This window comes from Brienomyrus brachyistius, unplaced genomic scaffold, assembly GCF_023856365.1.
Source record: "Brienomyrus brachyistius isolate T26 unplaced genomic scaffold, BBRACH_0.4 scaffold55, whole genome shotgun sequence".
NCBI lineage: Eukaryota > Metazoa > Chordata > Actinopteri > Osteoglossiformes > Mormyridae > Brienomyrus > Brienomyrus brachyistius.
In genome coordinates, this window is record NW_026042330.1 from 1562942 (window position 1) to 1584952 (window position 22011).

The 22011-nt window shown below is 42.3% G+C and overlaps 1 protein-coding gene and 1 long non-coding RNA gene across 3 annotated transcripts in view; both read left to right on the forward strand.

The window, feature by feature from the left end:
• The first annotated feature begins 1070 nt into the window (after window positions 1–1070).
• Window positions 1071–22011, forward strand: part of LOC125724110 (rho GTPase-activating protein 23-like) — a 107170-nt gene continuing 86229 nt past the window's right edge. Inside the window, exon 1 of the mRNA XM_049001057.1 lies at window positions 1071–1397. Within this exon, the coding sequence (XP_048857014.1) occupies window positions 1389–1397 (9 nt within the window). The 5' untranslated portion in view covers window positions 1071–1388. The remainder of the gene's footprint in view (window positions 1398–22011) is intronic.
• On the forward strand, window positions 3589–14983 carry LOC125724147 (uncharacterized). Of its 2 annotated transcripts, XR_007387176.1 has the most exons (4): window positions 3589–4324; window positions 13513–13652; window positions 14114–14205; window positions 14744–14983. It is a non-coding gene; the product is annotated as an uncharacterized LOC125724147 (long non-coding RNA). The 2 variants fall into 2 exon arrangements; XR_007387175.1 differs by lacking the exon at window positions 3589–4324 and having other exon boundaries at window positions 13272–13652.

The following is a 22011-nucleotide window of genomic DNA, read 5'->3' on the forward strand; positions in this document are numbered from 1 at the left end:
ATTTAATATTGTATGTACTTGCTTCTTGCATAATGCAGTATAGTATAGTATCAAAAATTACCTCTCCCAAAATTGTTGTTTTTCTCCATCTCCTGCAAGATCCTGCTTTTCCCTTCATTGTTCCTGTTTTCTCACTTTGTGGAGTTCAGACTATTTCCCTGTCTTTGTCTAATCTGTTTCGGTAACCATTTGATTCTTTCTGCACCAGGCTGGAAAAGCACAGGTGTGAGTACCCTGTTGGTATTTCACAAATTCTCTGAACCATACGCAGTGTAAACCCAAAGGCCCCTTATTTCATTTTTGGGAGTCAGGGCAGTGATTTATCAACCCAGCAAAGATAGGGAAAGAAGGGAAGCATTGCTGTGTTGCTCTGAGTAGTGGACTTTTCAGTTCCTGTTGTTGTGGGGTTGGAGCTTCCAATGTTAAGGCCCAAAGGAAATGGCAAAGGATGCCTCTTTCCTGATTGGCTGCCCTTTTAAGCCTCTAATGTTTGTGTGCGTGTGCACTCTCACATGTTACACGGATTCCCAGCTGAAGTAGTGTAATACTCTTTTTTTACTGTTGTCATATTGCAAACAGAAAAAACTCCCAATAGAACAGAACAGTATGGACCTTTAAATTTATTTTTCATATGAACGCACACACACTGAATGCATGAATATAAGAGAGAGTAGGAGATACAGAAAAATGTGGCACATTGTAAGATGCTGCCTCTGCTTTCACATGCATCGGATGAACCACAAGTCCCAACATGCTGTCTGCCTGTAGAAGCAAGCAGTGTAATATTTCAGCCAATGGCACTGAACCTTGTGAGATATGGCTTGCATGCACAGAGCAGTGGTTGTCAATGGCAACAGATATTTTCATTGAGGTATGCACTGTATGGCTGTTAGGGAATCCTACAGAAGATCACCTAGAGTCACATGATGTTCTGTCCCACGTTGCCTCCTGTCCCCACCCTCTTATGTGCTCACTCTGAATGTAATTGCCTGTATGTGTGTGTGCACATACTGCAGGGGGGAGGGGAGAAAGGGGAGGAGGGAACAGGAGGGGAGTGCGCGAGAGCTAAAGAATTGAGCCAGCTTACAGAGAGCGGCTGAGGGAGAGTGTTAGAGAGAGGGGAGCTTCTCTTTGGATTTCTCCACACTGGCATTTCCGTTATCTACTTGCTGGATACGTACGAAGTTGGGGGAGGTCTGGGGACATCAACAGCAAGCAGGGTCACAGGAAGGCAGGGTGACAGCGCTGTCATGCTGTCCAGGGAAAAGCACAGCAGAGTGTGCACAAGTGTCCCTGGGTGGCTCTGAGGTGCGGCTGAGAGTACAGCACGGGGGCGGGGGGTGCCATGCCTCCTGGGATCTGGAGCCGCTCGCAGCCACGCTGAAGACATGGCCCAGGTGAGTGGGGGGGGAAGGGGCACAGAGGAAAACAGTACTATGTATAAGTGTGTGCGTAGCACAGCTGTGCTGCCTGTCTGCTTCAGTAAGCTGCTCTGGGGGGTGTGAAAATGGAGCACTGTTATTCCACCTCTGTGTGTTGCGATAATTAGTGATTAGGGAGCAGAGATGTTGTTTCCAGGGGAGTGCCCTTTGCTGAGTGATGAGCTGAACGCCAGATTGTGACTGGCTGGATTTCCAATGCCTGAGGTTGTTTAGCCATTGTTAATTCTACGTTGTCCTCTGCCCCTTGTGTTCCTGAGGTTCCGCGTATCTGTACATCTTCCTTCTTCTATCAGTGTGAGCCCTCTCACCCCACCCTTTTACTAAGCTAGGGCTCCCGTACACACCTCCGCTGCCTCTCAGTTGCTCAGAGACCCCCAAGCGAGGCTGCGAGTGCCTGCAGCGGATGCTCATTAATTCATGCCTGTAGTGGTAGTAGTAGTAAGGATGACGCATGTGAGACGATATCTCTGTACACGCCTTTATCACTGGTCCAGCCAAGCACGCTGCTTTCAGAACCAGCTATCGATTTTCTGCAGATCTCTTGCCATGGCAATGGGCTCGGTGGCATGGAAAAAGCGGTGTGTAAGTCCATGTGTGAAATGAATAACCTGGGAGATGAGTCTTATTGCTGAGAGCTAAGCAACCCCTCTAGCCATTTATTTCTTCATTGTGTCCTCCTCCATCCGATCCCTCTCATGAAGCATGAGTGAGGACAGCAGGCTGATGAGAGCCCACTGCATTCAGATTTCACAATTTAATTATTCATCTTTAATTTCATGGGAGAAAATTCATTTCCAGTCTGTAAAATGGGCATGAGGCTATGTACTGTGGCGTAATATCATCACTCCTAAGTGTGCATGGTATACATCATCATGCTTCTGTGTGCATGTGTGTGTTTGCATGCATGTATGTCTGTGCATTCCAATGTCTGGTGACCTGATGTATACATTTTTTTGTAATTTTACCTGCATTTGAAATCAGTGTTAAATTTTGTTTAGTGTATTTTATTTTGAAATATGCAGTGCATAGATTAGTACCTCAGAATTTAAAACAAAATGTTTAAACATAATTAAAAATATTTCAAATTACACTCAATAATAATAAAAATAACCAACCGGGTGTGGTACCTTCTTATTGGAAGCATGCTAATATCATGCCCATATTCAAAAAAGGGGATAGAAGTCACCCAGCAAACTAGAGACTAATCAGTTTGACTAGCATTACTGGATAAATAATAAGGTAAGCTATAGTCCAAGTGAAAATGGTAGATTACCTGCAAATAACATTCTGAGGGATAGCTAACATGGATTTAGGAGAGGTAGATCCAATTAACGAATTTACTTTGAGGACGCTATAAGAGAAAACAATTACACCTAGGATGTGATCTACTTAGATTTCCAGAAGGCCTTTGATGTTGTCCCCCACAAACGGCTCTTGCTTAAGCTCAAAGCTGCAGGGACTTTAGGAACTGTAGCAGCTTGGAATGAAAACTGGATAACAGACAGGAAGCAGCAAGTTGTAATTAGAGGCACAATGTCACAGTGGGCCTGTGTTCATAGTGGGGTACTGCAGGGTTCAATTTTAGGACCGCTATTGTTCCTAAATTACATTAATGATATTGACACCAATAAATATAGTAAACTGGTTAAGTTTGCAGACGACACCAAGGTGGGTGATGTAGCAGATACTGATCTAGCAGCGGAGAGGCTACAACGGGATCTGGATTTAATTAGCGACTGGGCTGATACCTGGCAGATGGAATTTAAAATAGATAAAGATAATCCATGCAGGGAGCATAAATATAAAGTACAGATATTTTATGGGTTCCACTGAAATAAAGGTATCTGATTACGAGAAACATCTTGGTGTGTATGTTGATGCTTCCATGTCCCACTCTCACCAGCATGGGGAAGCAATAAAAAAAGGCCAATAGAATGTTGGGTTGCATCTCTAGGTATGTGGAGTTTAAGTCAAGGGAGGTGATGCTACGATTATATAATTCCTTGGTAAGACCACACCTAGAATATTGTGTGCAGGTTTGGTCACCATTCCTTAAGAAGGATATTGCTGCCTTGGAAAAGGTGCAACATAGGGCTATGAGAATGATTCCTGGTCCTAGAGGAATGTCTTATGAGGAGAGGTTAGCTGAGCTGAATCTGTTTAGTGAAGTGATGCTACGATTATATAATTCCTTGGTAAGACCACACCTAGAATATTGTGTGCAGGTTTGGTCACCATACCTTAAAAAGGACATTGCTGCCTTGGAAAAGGTGCAACATAGGGCTATGAGAATGATTCCTGGTCCTAGAGGAATGTCTTATGAGGAGAGGTTAGCTGAGCTGAATCTGTTTAGCCTCGAGCAAAGGAGACTAAGGGGAGACATGATCCAGGTGTTTAAGATTCTAAGAGGTCTGGATGCTGTTCAGCCAATTGGCTATTTCAATATTAGTTTAAATAGCAGCCTCAAACTTGTAACAGAATGGAAGCCTGGATGACATAGCAAACTACTTAGCACATTAAGCCATGCAGCAGCTCAGGGAACAAGGTAGCACATTAGGGCGCTATCTATGGGAAACGAGGAGCACAGAACAGGATGGCCAGTGCCACCAGCTGGCCAAACAGGGAATTGACAGGCATAATGAAAAGAGGGCAGGGCAGTGACTGATCCTGATAGTTATGAAAACTTGCATGTAAAATATCTGCTTGCCATTTCTTAATAGCATGAATTTCTAGGTAACATGACTTTTTTTTTTTTGTTTTGCAGTTTTTCCTCTAGGCACATACCTTTTTGTTGACAGTGAGAGTAGCACCTCTGCATGGGCCAGAGGGAGGCAATTATCTCTGCATGTGGAGGCAGCATGATAGAAGAAGGCAGGAGAAGGGTGAGAGAGGGGGCAGGATGAAACAGGGAGGCAGGGTCAGGGTGGGAGAGGGGGGCAGGGTCAGGGTGAAAGAGAGGGGCAGGGTGGGACAGGGAAGCAGGGATAGACAGGGAGGCTGGGTGGGGGGGTGGCGCAGAGTGAGACAGGGAAGCAGGTTCAGGGCTCGTTTTCTGCTACCCCGCCTCAGCACACTCACTCGGTCTGTGGCGGCTATGAATTTGAGAAAATGGCCTTGAAATCCTCAAAAAAAGGTTGTCTACTCATCTTACTGTATCAAACCAGGCACGTGTTTTGGGAGGTGCATTTATTAGCCCGGGGGCGTCCTCACCGCTATAGTTGGGGGATTATTGAGCGCCAGTAATCCGCTGGGTCCCACTGGCATCGGATCACTGGCTGAATGACTCCCAGCATCACCTTGATGGCATGTTAACAGGGTACTAAGCAGCTACACGCTGAGAACAGTATGTATCAGCTGGGAGTTGTAGGTGCTGCTATTATTATCTTAAGGGCATTGTAAAGATCAGCTTCACCATCGCTGCCCTGCCATGGTGACACTGTTAATCACATGACATAAGGCTAGTAAGATGAAAGGAAGGAGGGAAGTAGGTGGCTCCACACTCTGATTCCTCAAACTACTTAAATCTGTTGTCCGTTATCTCACATGATAAAGAAGTCCACTTTTACTCACTTTTACTGAGAATGTGTTATTATCTACTTAGCAAGGGCTCAATATCACAATGTTTTGTGTTGTGTTATGAATGAATGAGTGCAACCACTCATGACAGCTATTTTCTAGCCATCTTCAAGCTTCTCATCCTGGTCAAAGACACTTAGATGACGTGCCAGTCAGCGATATCTGGATAATATGCTAAGCAGGGTCACTTGGATAATGTGCCAGGCAGCAAAGATGAGGTCCATCACTGCAGGGCACAGACACAGTTCAGAGGTGTCCGTTAGCCTAACTGCATGTCTTTGGAGTCCAGGAGGAAACTGGCACAGTGGGGGGGATGCAGAACAGTAAAAACTTCAAAGCCATCACAGAGCTATTCTGTGGTGCTTGGTATGGTATTTCATGGTCTGCTAAGTAATCTTGATGGTTTGCACTTCACATTTGTGTTGAGTACTTCGATAATGTCTGAAAACTATATCAGTTTGCTTATAGGCACAATTACACACACTGGTAGCCATGTCTTTTTTCCTGGTTCTGTGTGCAAACAGTAAGAGAAGTGATTATCTCCTTCAGCGTGGAGCAAAGCTGAGGGGCAGAGTAAGAGTCAGCTTCCATTTAGACCAGTGTTCTCAACCTGGTCCTTGGGAACCCGCAGATGGCCCTCCCAGTTCCCCGTGAGACACTCCACATTTTTACTCTCTTATATTATTTCTTGAGGTTGTTTTTCTGAGATTTCTGAGTATAATGGCTGAAACCAAACTGTTGAGTCTTCACTGTTTTGGAATCAAACCTCCATCAGCAAAAGTGCAGTTGTGGCCAAAGTTTTGAGAATGACACAAGTATTGGTTTTCACAAAGTTTGCTGCTTCAGTGTTTATAGGTCTTTTTGTCAGATGTTTCTATGGCATACTGAAGTATAATTACAAACATTTCATAAGTTTCAAAGGCTTTTATTAAGTTTTTCAAAGGGTCAATATTTGCAGTGTTAGCCCTTCTTTTTCAAGTCCTCTGCAATTTACTCTGACATGCTGTCAATCGGGGGGCAGCAAGGTGGTGCAGTGGTTAGTACTGTTGCCTCACACCTCTGGGACCCGGGTTCGAGTCTCCGCCTGGGTCAGATGTGTGTGGAGTTTGCATGTTCACCCCATGTCGTCGTGGAGTTTCCTCCGGATACTCCGGTTTCCCCCCACAGTCCAAAAACATGCTGAGGGTAATTGGAGTTGCTAAATTGCCCGTAGGTGTGCATGTGCGAGTGAATGGTGTGTGTGTGCCCTGCGATGGGCTGGCCCCCCATCTTGGGTTGTTCCCTGCCTCGTGCCCATTGCTTTCAGGATAGGCTCCGGGCCCCCCGCGACCCACTAGGATAAGCGGTTTGGAAAATGGATGGATGGATGTTGTCAATTGACTTCTGGGCCAAATCCTGACTGATACCAGCTCATTCTTGCATAATCAATGCTTGGAGTTTGTCAGAATTTGTGGGTTTTCATTTGTCCACCTGCCTCTTGAGGACTGGCCACAAGTTCTCTATGGGATTAAGGTCTGGGGAGTTTCTCACCCATGGATCCAAAATGTGAACGTTTTGTTCCCCGAGCCACTTAGTTAACACTTTTGCACTTATGGAACGGTGCTTCATTATGCTGGAAAAGGCATTGTTCGTTGTTCGCTTCATGGATGGATGGGAGAAGTTGCTCTTGGAGGATGTTTTGGTACCATTCTTTAGTCATAGCTGTGTTCTTAGGCAAAATTGTGAGTGACCCCTCTCCCTTGGCTGAGATGCAACCCTACATATGAATGGTCTCAGGATGCTTTACTGTTGGCATGACACAGGACTGATGGTAGTGCTCACCTTTTCTTCTCCAAACAGTCTTTTTTTCCGGATGCCCCAAACAACAAAAAAGGTGATGCATCAGAGAAAATTACTTTACTCCAGTCCTCAGCAGTCCAATCCCTGTACCTTTTGCAGAATATTAGTCGGTCACTGATGTTTTTCTTGAAGAGAAGTGGCTTCTTTGCTGGCCTTCTTGACATCAGGTCATCCTCCTAAAGTCTTCACCTAACTGTGTGTACAGATGAACTCACCTGCCTGCTGCCATTCCTGAGCAAGCCCTGCACTGGTGGTGCGCCGATCCCACAGCTGAATCAACTTTAGGAGATGATCCTGGTGGTTTCTGGACTTTCTTGGGCGCCATAACTCCTTCTTCACAACTGTCAAGCTCTCTCCTTGAAGTTCTTGATGATCTGATAAATTGATTTAGGTGCAATATTACTAGCAGCAATATCCTGGCTTGTGAAGCCCTTTTTGTGCAAAGCAATGATGACTGCACATGTTTCCTGGCAGATAACCAGGATTAATAGAGGAAGAACAATGATTTCAAGCACCACCATCCCTTTAAAGCATCCAGTCTGCAATTCTAACTGAATCAGCATGACAGAGTGATCTCCAGTCTTGTCAAGTCAACACTCTCACATGTGTGACAATCACTGAAATGATGTCAGCAGGTTTTGTTGTAGGGCTGAAATGCAGTGGAAATGGGCTTTTGCAGTGGAAAGCAGGACTTTGCAATTAATTGTATATTCATCTGATCACTCTTCATAATATTCTGGAGTATATACAATTTGCCATAATAAAAACTGAGGCAGCAGACTCAATGAAAATCTAAATTTGTGTTATTCTCGAAACTTTTGGCCACGTCTATAGAATAAAGTGCTGAGGTACTGAACACATACTTATCAGGAGGAGGATTTGTACAGGACAGATTGGTTCACTGAGGGTTATGTTTTTGCTCTCTCTATCCTGCTCTCTTTCAGCCATTCAGTTGAGAGATAATCATGTTCTCTGGGTGATGGATGTCCATCTGTTCCATGTTGCTTGTGAACCCAAAACCACCCTTGCACCCCTAGGGTTCCTTAACTCGTGTGAGATCTGTGTAAAACAGTCCCTTTACCATCCTCTAGTTTGTCTCTTACTGCCACAGCACGGAGTTTCAAGCAAAAACCCAGAATAGGTACCAGAGCACATGATTTTTCTCATGTAACTGCTCAGCTCTTTTTTGAAAGTGTTGATCTCCAAGCTCCACACATTCAGGATTATCTGCTTGACATACTAAGGTTGGGTCTCAGTGACATCTATCCCTACTACAGTCTCTGTTTAGTTTAACATATCAGCCTATTCATAAATATCCTTATTCTAACTCATTGCTTCACGGTATTTCTGTCATTTCATATTCATATTTTTTAAATTAATAATCATAATTATTTTGATCATTATTATTCAGTGACATGGCTAAGACTATACGTAATTAATGATACACTAATGTTTTTCATTGATGGAGCTGAGCATAACTTTCATAGGTAAAGGAGTGAGCAGGATACCAGTGCCCAGCCTTGGTTGTGAATGTGCAGTTTGTGTAGCATATATCCTATCTTCCCATCCATCAAACATCTGTGTTGTTGTCAGCTGCTCCTGTAGCACAATATTATGCTAACACCCACCTGCATAAATGTGTGCATGCATCCACTGAGAACCTCCAACAGAAGCATGTAGGGTTTCACAGTGGCCTCTGCTGACAAGCATCCAAAAGACTCAGCATATCCAAAAAAAGCAAGATGGCTGTGTTAACAGCTCCTGCTCAGTATATAGCAAGGCAGGCATATAAATGCTATACAACATTTGCTGTGGACATTGTCATGCTCCAGTTTTCATTCACAGATTACTATGCTGCTAAACCTGGGTAAATTCAAAATACACAGAATGGTGAGCAACATTTTCAAAACAATGCAAGGACAGGACAGGATCCAGGTATGAGGGATTATTTTACTAATTAGTCACCCTATTCAAAGTATTGGAGAAGCTACTTTTAAATGGTAGCCTTTCAAGCTACATGGTACTTACGGTTAAAAGTAGCTAAGCTACAGCCAATGTCTTAATTGTTTTATTGTCTTTAATGTGCTGAGGTAGCCCAAACATTTATGCAAGAATATTGCTTGTCTATTTGTTTATTCTTTAAAGATAACTGAAACTTTAAATCGCTGGCAATGGGGGGGTGGCCGAAAAATCCAAATGAAATCAAAATAAAGAAACGCACGTATAATAGAAAAACGCGCTGCAAAGCAAGAAAGCATATTATTCAAGTTCATAACGAACCTCCAAACACACTGCAAAATTATAGACGCCACACAAATTAAGAAAATACTTTGATCAAAATGACAACATATGTGAACCACGTCCGAAGTCAACGTCATAGAAGAGGCGTGTTTCCGACGGGAAGTGACGTTTTCTCGTGACGTTTTCATCCGAGTTCCGACTTGGAGAGAAATAATCGAACGCACCATAAACGAACGTACTATTAGTATGCGTGACGACCGATGTAATTTTGTTTAGTCTAACTTAACTGTAGTTTATCAACTGCAGCTGACAGCGATGTCTCTGTACCCATTAAAAAGTAATCCTGTTCTATTAAAACATAGTGAGTCATGATTTCCTATGCTAACAGAGATACATAAACTGCAGGGCACCCCTTTAAATTGGTGATACAAATCTCTTTACATGCAAAAAGGTATCTGAATGACTTTTTCGGCCATTAACCATATGTGTGTGCATAGATATGAAGGAGCAACATTACTACATTAAGACTAGAATAAAACAGACACACAGCAACTCTGGACCAATAACACTACTTTAGGCACCTGTAGCCATGTGCCTGAATGACTTTCAGCCATCTCACACGCTTCTCTGCTCAAATATGACAGGGAAACATTATTTCCTGAAATTCAGGGTATTTATTCATCCCCTTAAAGAATGCAAGCAGTAACTCTTGAACCGAAAACTGATAATGCTAATTCATACACATGTAATTATGGTCCTGGATACTTCTTGGCCCAGATGTCAGGGAAAAATTATTTCCTGAAATCCCGGATATTTGGTTCCCCTCTTGAAACAGACATAAAGCAACTCTGGACCCCAGATCTGATAATACTGGTTTATGCACATATAATAATGTATCTGAATTATTTTCATCCATCCCTCTTACTTCTAGACCCAAATGTGAGGAGTAAACATTATTTCCTGAAATTCAGGATTTGGTTCCCCCTTAAATCATTTTAATTATCTTTAAAAACACAGAAACATTGAAAATAAAAGTAATGTTTCTGCATACGGGGGCGGCATGGTGGTGCAGTGGTTAGCACTGTTGCCTCACACCTTTGGGAACCGGGTTCGAGTCTCCGCCTGAGTTACATGTGTGTGGAGTTTGCATGTTCTCCCCATGTCATCGTATGGTTTCCTCCGGGTACTCCAGTTTCCCCCCACAGTCCAAAAACATGCTGAGGCTAATTGGAGTTGCTAAATTGCCTGCAGGTGTGCGTGTGAGAGTGAATGGTGTGTGAGTGTGCCCTGCGATGGGCTGGCCCCCCATCCAAGGTTGTTCCCTGCCTTGTGCCTGTTGCTTCCGGGATAGGCTCTGGATCCCCCGCGACGCAGTAGGATAAGCGGTTTGGAAAATGGATGGATGGATGTTTCTGCATACATGGCTTGTTTACCTTTCATAGAAAGATATTAGAAAGACTGAGAAACCGTCTAAATATGGCGTAAAGGGTGACATCATGATTTTAAATCAGTGCGCCACAGGGGGAACATTGGGAACTTAATTTTCCGTATGAGGTGTTCTGAATTTTCTGTAATACCTGTTCAGTTGGTCGTTAAGTTGGCCAGTCCTAAGTCCCATAGGTCATAAATCAATGACAACTTGTGATATTTTTGATATAGCGTTTTGCTACGTATGGAGTCCGCCTTGGTTCAGGTGAGAAATAAATTCGTAATCCATGGACATGGTTTTACTTATCCGTTCCCACGGTTTAGGAATCCCTATGCATGGTTTAGAAAATCCATACCTTCAGTTTAACAGTCTGTGCACACGTGTTTGCAAAGTCGCACACTATTTTGCACATCTGCACCACTCACACAGTATTATGTCATTGATTTGTCTTACGTTTTTTTGGTATTTTATATTTAGTATATATTTTATTACATTCTTGTGTCTGCACTACTCAAACATGTGGGTTGTATAAATAAGTGGTTGTGTCTTGGCGACTTGTTCATCCTTCTTTGATTTAGGGAGGTGGTGTAGTTTCACATGAAATTACGTGTTAAGTTTAACCTTTTAACATACAGGTCACAGTTCTGATTGTGCAGTGGGAAAGCGTCACACAAAAGTTCCCAGTCAAGACGGCCCAAGAACTAAGTTCCTGATTTGTAAACTGTGCCCATGGATTGCTAAACTAAACCATGGGAACGCATTTGTAAACCGTGTGCACAGATTGCTAAACCGTGGGAACGGATTGCAAAACCATAGGCACACCTGACCCTGGGTAGATAACACAACATAATTATTTGTAAAAAATATGTAGTTACTGGAAAAGCTTTTTAGAAGTAACTGGGCTACTGATAAATTAATGAGAAGTTAGTTAATTTAGTGGCATCACTAATTGCAGTTAGCTACCCCCAACACTACTTATTCATTAAAATTAATTAGTTATTGTTTAGGAGTAGCATGATGGTGCAGTGGTTAGCACTGTTACCTTACACCTCTGGGACAAGGGTTTGAGTCTCCACCTCAGTTACATGTGTGCGGAGTTTGCATGTTCTCCCCATGTCATCGTGGGGTTTTCTCTGGTTTCCCCCCACAGTCCAAAGACATGCTGAGGCTAATTAGCATTAGTAAATCGTCCGTAGGTATGAATGGTGTATGAGTGTGCCCTATGATGGGTTGGCCTCCCATTCTGCGTTGTTCTCAGCCTCGTGTCCATAGCTTCTGGGATAGGCTCCAGGCCCCCCACGACCTAGAAGGATAAGTGGTTTGGAAAATAGATGGATAGTTATCCTTTAGTTCGGTATTATTTACGTAGTTATTGAAGTCATTATAAGTGAACGAAATAAAGTACATTGCACTTTCAGATTCAGTATCATATCTGATTTGTGTTAAAATTATGTTATGTTAGCTGAATAAAAATCTGTCTTATATATCAACTCATATTAAGGTTAAGGTTACTTTATTGTCATCGACAACTTTATACATGTACAAAGTGTGATGAGACAACGTTTCCCCATGGCCCCAGTGCAACATCTACATATGTATATCTACATATGTATGTAAAACTGAACATCACATACAACAGGGCACAATGGTGTGTTTTATTTACATTTTGGCACAAGATTACCATTAGGAGGATATACTGACACAGAAGGTTAAGTTATTGGTGTCTGAGTCAATCATATGCCGCAGTTTCTGTGATTCCTTAGTGATATAACAACTGACGAAAATAACAACAGACTGAATGATGAGACTGCAAGGCCCTGTTTTTCATTAACAACCAGCAAGTGAGCTGGGCAACTTATAGCATCTTTTGATGTTACCCCACCTCCTGGGTGAATTTGGGTAAGGCTGTAACAATGGGTGTTGTTCAAAACTGCAGATTAATGGGTGATTTAATCAGAAACTTGTGAATCCAAAGGCTGGATAGGTGGTGTATGGGCAGGACATGTCAAAAAGTGTCAGTGGAGATCTTTTTATTGTATCATATAGTAGCTCCTATTGGACTCGTTCTGCTTCCCATAGCCATTCGGTTTGCAGTCACCATCCTCCCCCCACTACACATATACATACACACACACTCCACAGCTTCAGCAAATAAGAGTTGCCCATTGTATGTAATCTTCCCAGCATATTTCAGCAATGTTTTGGGACTGAACCAGTGACTGTTACATGAGTAGGTAGTTAGTTTTTCTTTCAGTCACAGTCTCTTTCCTCAAGTGATAGTGTTATGTTATTCCCTAATGTCTACATGCAAACAGTTTCACATGCATACACAGAGTCACGCCGACACATTGTCTTCGGGTTCCACCAGCTCTAGAGGTTCTTTTTTATTGCATCCGGGGGACTCCACCTGGTACATAACACCTCAAAAGCTTGGCGCCACCTACCAGTTACTATTTACATAACGCAACATTTAGTCTCATATACAGACGCTGTTCTACTTACGAACTTTCAACTTACCAACTTTCAGACATACGAACAAAGAGGATTGTAAGTCCAAATTATGTTCATTGGGCTCCCGTTTCCTGTCCGCAACATCAATTTTATTTCTGCTCAGCAATTCTGCCTTTTATGACCAATTATGACTTTTGGCCGCTACTCCCGCCGCGCAGCAGCGTAGCGTGCGTACTCCCAGCATCCTAGTTCTTTGTGCTTGCGTATACCCTTAAAATGATGCTGAACAACGACTTATGAACATTTTAAATTATGAACAACCATTCGGAATGTATTTCATTCGTAAGTAGAGGAGCGTCTGTACTACAGATAGATGCTCAAGTTGGGGGCATGAGACAAACTAGTTTGAAGAGTCGTTATGTTTCCATCTAGTGGCCTGCTGGTGGAAGTGAAGACTGTTATGCTGCCACATCAACAGGATTATGTGAGGATTAGACGTTTAGAAAAATCTTCCTAACATTCATATGATGACAGATGGTGTCCCACTGTGTACTCCATGGAGAAGAAGGAAACAATTTAGAAGTACAGTAAAGACCTTGGACATTCGCGAGGTTATGTTCCAGAACCTGTCGCGAATGAGGATTCGCGGATGTTTGGAAGAGTCTCCAAAAATGGTAATATGTGCTTATTTCTATAGTTTAAATCCTAAATTTGCTCCCCAAGCACTTTAATTTAATTTAAAAATCAGTTTAATACATTATCTTTAAAAACCAACCCTTTCAGTGTTTATAGCAAATGCGTCTCGAGAGGGAAATCCCGGACGCATTTGCGATGTATGTAAACATTAGCATCTTTCAAGAAATGTATTTTTGTGCGTTAAATTTACATTCACGTGTACTCAGTATTACAAAATAGTAAATTAACTATTTTCTAATATTTATGTAGCCATTAGCGTTCCTGTCACGTATTTCCGGGGCACGGACCAGGGAAGGAGGGCCAGGACGCAAGGAATTGGGGAACACAGGGTTTAATCAAAAGATAAACACAAGCAGGACAACGGAACAGGCGGGAAACTCAAAATGACTTTAATGACTGGACTTGGGAAATATACTTAAACGCAGACTTAAATACACAGGACTAATGACAGCAAGTTGAAACAGCTGATCACACGGGGATTCCATACGAGGTAGATGAGGGAGTATGGCACATGGGAGGATCGACGAACAGGTAATGACAGTTCCAAAGGGAATAAACTTTGCTAATGAGATTCACATCTTGTAAAGGCACAGTATAGTAATGTACATAAAAAGTAACATTTACATAAGAAAGCCAAGGGATTTTTTTTACTGATTTATATTTTATGTCTTGAACTTTCCCCAAAAACACAGTAGAATCTTCATTAACTAAATTTGTCTTACCAATTACTTAAAAATTAAACATAAAGAATTCTGTGGGGTTTTTCAAGGATTTTGCAGATGTGCAAATAAATCACGGATGCAAACAAATTAATTTCCAATGACATTTTTGCGAATCTGTGAATCCGCGAATCGCAAAGTGCGAATGCACGAGGGCTTACTGTATATGTTTATTTTAATTGTGTCAGGATAGGTTTCTGTACTGTCCTGTTCTTGTCCTTCATCTCCCAGTTTGGCCAGCAGGTGTCGCTGGCCATCTCATCATTTTCCCTGTACTTCATTAAGTTTAGTTTTCTCTTCCCTTCCTGACGTGTTCCCCTGCTCCATGGATCATCACATGATTGAATAAGAGAAGTGTGCAGGTGAGAGCTGTGCTTCCTTACCATTGTGGATCTGAAGCTGACCAAAAGGCAATCTCAACTTTGTTGGACATTTTGAATTTTTTTTTCTTTTTTTTTAGTTGCATTCTTATTATTTATGTATTGGTTCTTGTTTTTGTGTGTTTGTTAGTTTTCCCTGATTTTATGTAGTTTTGTAGTCACGCCATGTTCCTTCTAGCATTTGATTTTTGAGTCCAATATAATTGTTAATTACCCTCACCTGTTCCTTGTTGCCTCATTCTCTATTGTTTGTTTGTAATTAGCAACAACTTACACCTGTTTTAGACAATATATTCTGTTAATGTATTAACTCAAACAGTATTTGAATAGTTTTTTTTTAATTTAGCAGATACTTTCTGTTGATGATGAACTGGAATTGATTGCACACATTTGAAGCAGCACCACATAGTTGTTATGCGGCAACAGCACAAAGCAAGTGGATCCCTGATTACAGATTACGGATATTTGCTAGGACACGGTAACCAAAGCCAAGACAGGAGACATAAATCGTAGTCAGTACACAAGCCAAAAGTCAGGAGCCAGGTGAAAGAATTCTACAGATACGGACGGGACGAGGAGACAGCGGGGTTGACAGAGATGGGATTGGCAGGCAGGCAGGCAGGCAGGGCAGGACAGGCAGGAAGGACGAGAAGGGCAAGCAGGACAGACGCAGCAGGCTAAGAAACAGGAAGACTCAAGAAACCACTCGGTAATGTTCCAGTTCATTCGCCACAATACTTCACAATGAGAGTAGCATCTGATCTGCTTAAGAAGCAGAGCCAATTAGCGGAGATTCACTCCAGTTGCTGGGTCCCGCCCGGGTGGGCGTGACAGTAGTGATAGCAAAGAGAAGGGCAGATTTTATACTTGATCTTCTTAGAATGATAACTGAAAAAGTATTTGAAGGATCTTTTCCAAACTTTGTTGAAACATCGTGTAAGGGAAAAACTGGAAATAATCAAATTTTGAGAAAACTCATCAAAAAATTGAAGCAACACTGTTTAGTGTCAGCAAAGGGAAGGGTGAAAGCAGATATCATTTGACATGTGAATGTGATAAGTTAGAAAGTATTTGATGGATCTTATTATTGCTTCACAGAAAAATTACATGGATGAAGATCTGATTTCACTTTCAGATAAATGCCCCAAAAATGAAGCAGCAGCACTATGTGGCATCAAAGGAAAAAAACAGCAGCTGTAAAAGACATTTGGTATTGTGAACACAGTAGCTCCAAAAGTATTTTTTGTATCTATTTCAAACTTTTCAGACATAGGTGAGAAATTAAAAGTGGTAAAATTCTGAGACTGATCGCACCAAAATTAATGCAGTACTGCATAGTGATACCAGAAAAATTTCAGAGACTAGACCCCATTAGAGTGATAAGTCAAAAAAGTATTTGACAGATTTGCTAATATAAGAACTTTGTGTTTGGTTTGCTAATGTTTAGTTTTCACAAGTTTGGGATCTGGTACATTATATAGATCTTATGTACACTCCACTGGAGCAGATGTTTTAGCTAACTTGAGCTTGTCTGTATACAATCTATGTAGCAGTAATATTTCACTTCAGAAGAAAATCATCTGGTAGTTGCTTAGTTATACCTAGAGAGTTCTGGAGGGGCCAGGGACAGCTTTTTTAAATTTCATCCATACAATTTACTAAGAAATTTCAAGTTGAAATGGAACACAAATTATGCTTTATTATAATGAGGAATACATTTACCAATGTAAAACAAATAGTACTTGCACACTTAACTGTAGCATCTGGTTTTGCAATCACTTGTTCAATGAACAAATAGGTATAGTTTTGGAGTTATGGTTCATATGGTTCTTTTGGGTAAAACACATTTATTGGTTTTCACATATTTAGTTGATCCATCCAGTGACTCTAGAATTTGTACAGGTTGAGGGGCATGGAGGAAGTAAGACTTACATTAGGTGAGTGGGTGACACAACTTGGGAATACATCGCTCATTTTGACAGCATTCTTTCTAATCACATTTCTTTTTTTAATAACTAGTTCCAAGGGTGGTACAGTATCATTGCAATGACTATCAATTTTAGGACATCAGTGCCATGTGATTATTAGTTGATATTTTCAGAGGGGCAGTGGCTGGTTGAGGGCAGAGGTCAGTCCAGGTGAGCAGGGCTCGCCTCTGATTGATCAGTCTTCCTAGGGCCAGAGGTCTGGCTGATCACCCAATCTGTTGCTGTGACATGCGCTTGTCCTCCTATCCAACCATTCCCTAGCCTTTTCACTTTCCCTTTTCACCTTTTCACTTTTTTCTGCTGACTCTGTGCTTCTCTCTTAGTGGGTCCCTTGTCCCCTCATAAATGTATAAAAACAATCATAGATGACTGACATGTAAAACAAGAGTAATAAAAATACATATTAGTGAAAACAATACAGAAAATGTTATCTCCACCAATATTTATTTTATCATCCATGACTGTCAGTGAATAGCTTAATACAAATCCACAATTAAAAAGCCTGGGATGTCTATTCAAAACTTTCTGGTCAACCTCTGAAAATTTGCCTTTCAGGTGCCACGTGGAGGCAAACAATAACAGTTTAACTGAGCTGAATTAAAGTTAGTCAACCCCTCCATCCCAGAACAAAAGACAGAGTACTCGACAGATGAGAGAGAAAGGGGTCTGCCCAACAGTGCCACTTCCCTTCTTTGACCACAGGAAGTCCTGTTTGGATGGAAAGCACCACAGTGGAAATGTATGAATGAAATGAGAAATGACGACAGCTGAGATTGATATTACCATTATGCACTTACTGGAGGGGGCAGAGCCCAAACAAGGTGAAATTGATGTAATCATTATTTCCTTACGGGAGAAGGTGGAGATGAAATGAGGTGATATTATGAGAAATGTATCACTCAGACATACGTGTCCACTTAACTACAGTGAAAAGTGGGAGTTGGGTGACGGAAAACTTGTACATTTCAGTGAAAATTGTGAGACATCAAAAATGACTCGTTCATATCTTTTGCTTTGTTTAACTGCAAGCATATTTTAATAAGACTCGCCAATATACCATAGAAAATGCATGACCTTCACCTGGTTTTGATTATCCTGAAGGCTCCACTAATCTGAAAAATAATGCTGGGTGCATCTCACATCTGGTGGACCACAGTAATTCCACAATGAAAAGATCTTGTCCCAGCCATTTTGGGTGCAACTAACAGCAGTGTCATCAAACTACTTTACTACTTGGGTCGCAGCAGAGACCCACTTCCCCTCGCCCCATGGCATATTCATTTGTAAATGGGAAATGAATGTGGGGGGCTAAAGAGGGTGGCATATATTTTAGATGTGTATTCAGATAAGCAGGTCATTACTGATACTGTCAGTTTGTCATTTACTTCTCATAGTCATGAGATAGCAACAAAGAGAAAAATCTGTGAGACTCATGAGCTGACACCTATCCTCAGGGACTCCTTCAACAGGGGAAGCAGAAGAAGAATCACAGCTGTTCACTGTAGTGGAAGCTGATTGGCTTGAGGGCCATCCTCAGGCACCTAGAAGAGAAAGTTCCTTGCTGTCATGTCTGATCCTTGATCGTGTGTCATAGCTTCCATAACTGCCACCTATCACCTGGTGTGCAGGTTACTGCCCTCTGCTGATGTGTCCAGTAACATGTGTGAGGTATCTGACAGAGGAGGACTTCCAGGATAATAGAGAACTGCGGCCACTTTGCTGCGCACTTTCTATGTTCTGCAGTAGGCGCATGGTGGATGTGCTTCCATGTACATGTGCCCGAGGGTCAGACCCATTCTAATGGAGCTTTCTCTGGCTGTGAGTCTGATGTAGAGGGAGGGCCAGCAGTGATATCTTCAGGATAAGGCCTGGGAAAAAAGCGGTAGCAACTGCTCATGGCTCTAGGGAGGGGGCTCTATCTGGTAGTGACACACATGCAGCCCCACCCGGCCGGAGACCGGAGGCACCATTACACAAAGGAGTAAATAGGGGAGACATTTGGAGAAATGGCGTGCGTGCTACAGCTGGAAAAACACATGCACAGGCAATTATGCCCGGAAAGTACCTGAAATAAGAGGACTGTGGAAGGGAGGAAGAGAAACAGAGACAGAAATGGAGAAGAAAGATACTGAACTGAACTGAAATGTGGCTACAGATGCTGGACTCCAAGTGGAGGCTGAAGGGTTTATATTACAGCATTTGGGTTCTTGCGTGGTGAAGATGCATGTAAAGAGAGGTGTGTAATCACCCTAATCCTTAGGCACTGCACAATAAGTGACTGAATGAGCATGTTCAGTGAGGCCCCCTGGGGGTGGGTGCTGGACTTCCTAGGGTGTCAAATCGTGTTGGGCTCTGTGGGCCACATTTTCCTTCAAGCTTAGTGGCACAAGTGAAACCCCCACTTTCTCCACGCTAGCACAGACAACTTGGGTTCAAGGCTGTGTATACTGAGTGAACTGCCTGCTTCCCAGACTCTGAGCATATTTTTGAAATAACAAGCACTGCTTCCAGTCTTCCAGGCCTTTTTTGTCTGGTTATTTAAAGACTGCTTTGGAATTTAGGCTGCCAGCAGACAAGGCCACACTGATTATGGCTTGTTACACATCTCTCCCACGCAGAGGTTGCCCTCCTCAGATCTCCCCAGCCCTACGAAGCTTCCCTGGTCTCACACAGACCTCACCTCCTGCAAAAGCCGAGCAGAACAGGGCAGTCTTTATTTAGTGGGTTTTATTTTGGTTTCCTTTAGTTCCCTTTGTTTTGAATGGCTGTGACTTTATTAAGTCTTGCAGGAAGTTGGAACTCAAGGATGAACCAACATTCTTGACCTGCCCAAGTTAAGAAGTGATAAGAAAAGCATGTAAACATTATATTTTAAAAACACAGAATTATTTGATAAAATGCAGGACCAAGTTAACATTATATCAGACAGAATCTACAACTAATACCCCCTGCATCAACCGCACCATTAAATCGATTGCTTTTCTGTATTACAAACAAAAACGTTATGATATTCTGATATAATATTTGATATGGGGGGTGGAGGGTGGGGTTAAGGATATCAAATTCACTGGGGCCATGGTCAGAGACACATGGCTGGATCTCTTAGACATGACTTGAGCTGACATCACTTCCTGTCCACACTGCCCTGCCGCTATCTGTCCACATATTGCCACAGTGTAAGGGCACGGTGTACATGAGAATGAGGTGTTATGGGAGAAAGGTGGATCTGTTCATGACATGGAGGATGGTGGGTTAGCAACTGCTGGGACAATCTGCTGTGGATTTGGTCACTCCCCGGAGAGTTGAATGCTGTACATTTTAATTTCAGACCTTCTTACCAGATCAGAAAAAGATTGTGAGCCCCAGGTCTACAGTCTGGGTGATGCTTAAGTTTTCATTCGGCCTGGTTACTCAAACACTGCATCAAATTACTGTTTCCCTGACATAACTATTTTGAAAACGTCTTTCACAGGTTAGTCTGAACTTGACCAATGTGGCCAATGTAATGAACAAATTTGACAACACTGTAAACTGTTTAGGCCATATTGGTCACTTGGTTGTATGTGACAGGCAAAGTATTAGACAGTGTCGTTGAGTGAGTGGGTTGCTCAAACTGCATCGCATGCTGCTTTAGACTAGCCGCTAATTGCAGCCACATGGCAATGTGCTTTCTGTGCCTCGCTTCTGCATAAGCCACACTCCCTGTGTAGCACAGCTGGCTGACAGACCTGATCTTTTCTCCTTGGTTCCTCACCCACTAGGCCTCCTATAGACAGACTCGTCTCAGGTTGTTTGTAGAGAAAGCCCAGCTCTTGAAGCCCCCATCAGTTGCTTTTGTTTTTACATTATCTTCCTTTATTCCCCACATCAGATCATTCAAACACCCTCTACTTAACTTTATTTATCTGTGTATTTATTGTTGCTGTCATGAAATACTAGTCCATATAATGTGTATTAGACATTTAGTGCATTGAATGCCACTTGAAACCTGAAGGGTTCATTGGAATAAAACAAAGTTAAAGCTTATGTCATGTTCATTTAGGGCTAAGTGAAGTCAAAGAGAAGTTGAACGCAATTATACTTTAACACACTTTCACTTCTGCAGTTATCGTTTAAGAACAGGGAGAGTAATAAATGATAAATAAACGATGACTCCAAATAATGTGTATTTACCAGAATATACTAACAGATCAAAGTCATCTGCTTAAGACGAAAAGCCCATTTCCTGTGTGAATATGGAGTCTTTCACAGAAAGCACAGCACACACCCTGGTGCCAGAGTATGACATGACACTCAGTACATCCGGAAAGTATGGATAGCGCTTTACTTTTTCCACATTTTGTTATTTTACAGCCTTATTCAAAAATGGATTAAATTCATTTTTTACCTCAAAATTCTACTCACAATACCCCATAATGAAAAAGGTTTGCTTGAAATTTTCGCTAATTTATTAAAAATAAAGAGCAAAAAAAAAATTACATTTTTACATACATAAGTATTCACAGCGGGGCGGCATGGTGGTGCAGTGGTTAGCACTGTTACCTCACACCTCTGGGACCCGGGTTCGAGTCTCCGCCTAGGTCACATGTGTGTGGAGTTTGCATATTCTCCCCATGTCGTCGTGGGGTTTCCTCCGTGTACTCCGGTTTCCCCCCCACAGTCCAAAAACATGCTGAGGCTAATTGGACTTGCTAAATTGCCCGTAGGTGTGCATGTGTGAGTGAATGATGTGTGAGTGTGCCCTGCGATGGGCTGGCCCCCCATCCTGGGTTGTTCCCTGCCTCGTTCCCATTGCTTCTGGGATAGGCTCCGGACCCAGTAGGATAAGTGGATTGGAAAATGGATGGATAGAAGTATTCACAGCCTTTGCCATGACACACATCCTTCAGATGTTTCTACAACTTGATTGCAGTCGACCTGTGGTAAATTCAGGCAATTGGATATGTTTTGGAAAGGAACACACCTGTCTGTATAAGGTCCCATAGTGGACTGTGCCTGTCAGAACACAAACTAAGTCATGAAGTCTAAGGAATAGTTTGTAGACCTCCGAGACAGGATTGTATCGTGGCACAGATCTGAGGAAAAATTTTCTGGTATGGAAAAACTTCTGCAGTATTGAAGGTTCCAATAAGGACTGTGGCCTCCATCATCCATAAATAGAAGAAGTTTGGAACCTTCCTAAAGCTGGCTGCCTAGCCATTCTGAGTGATCGGGGTTGAAGGGCCTTAGTTAGGGAAGTGACCAATAACC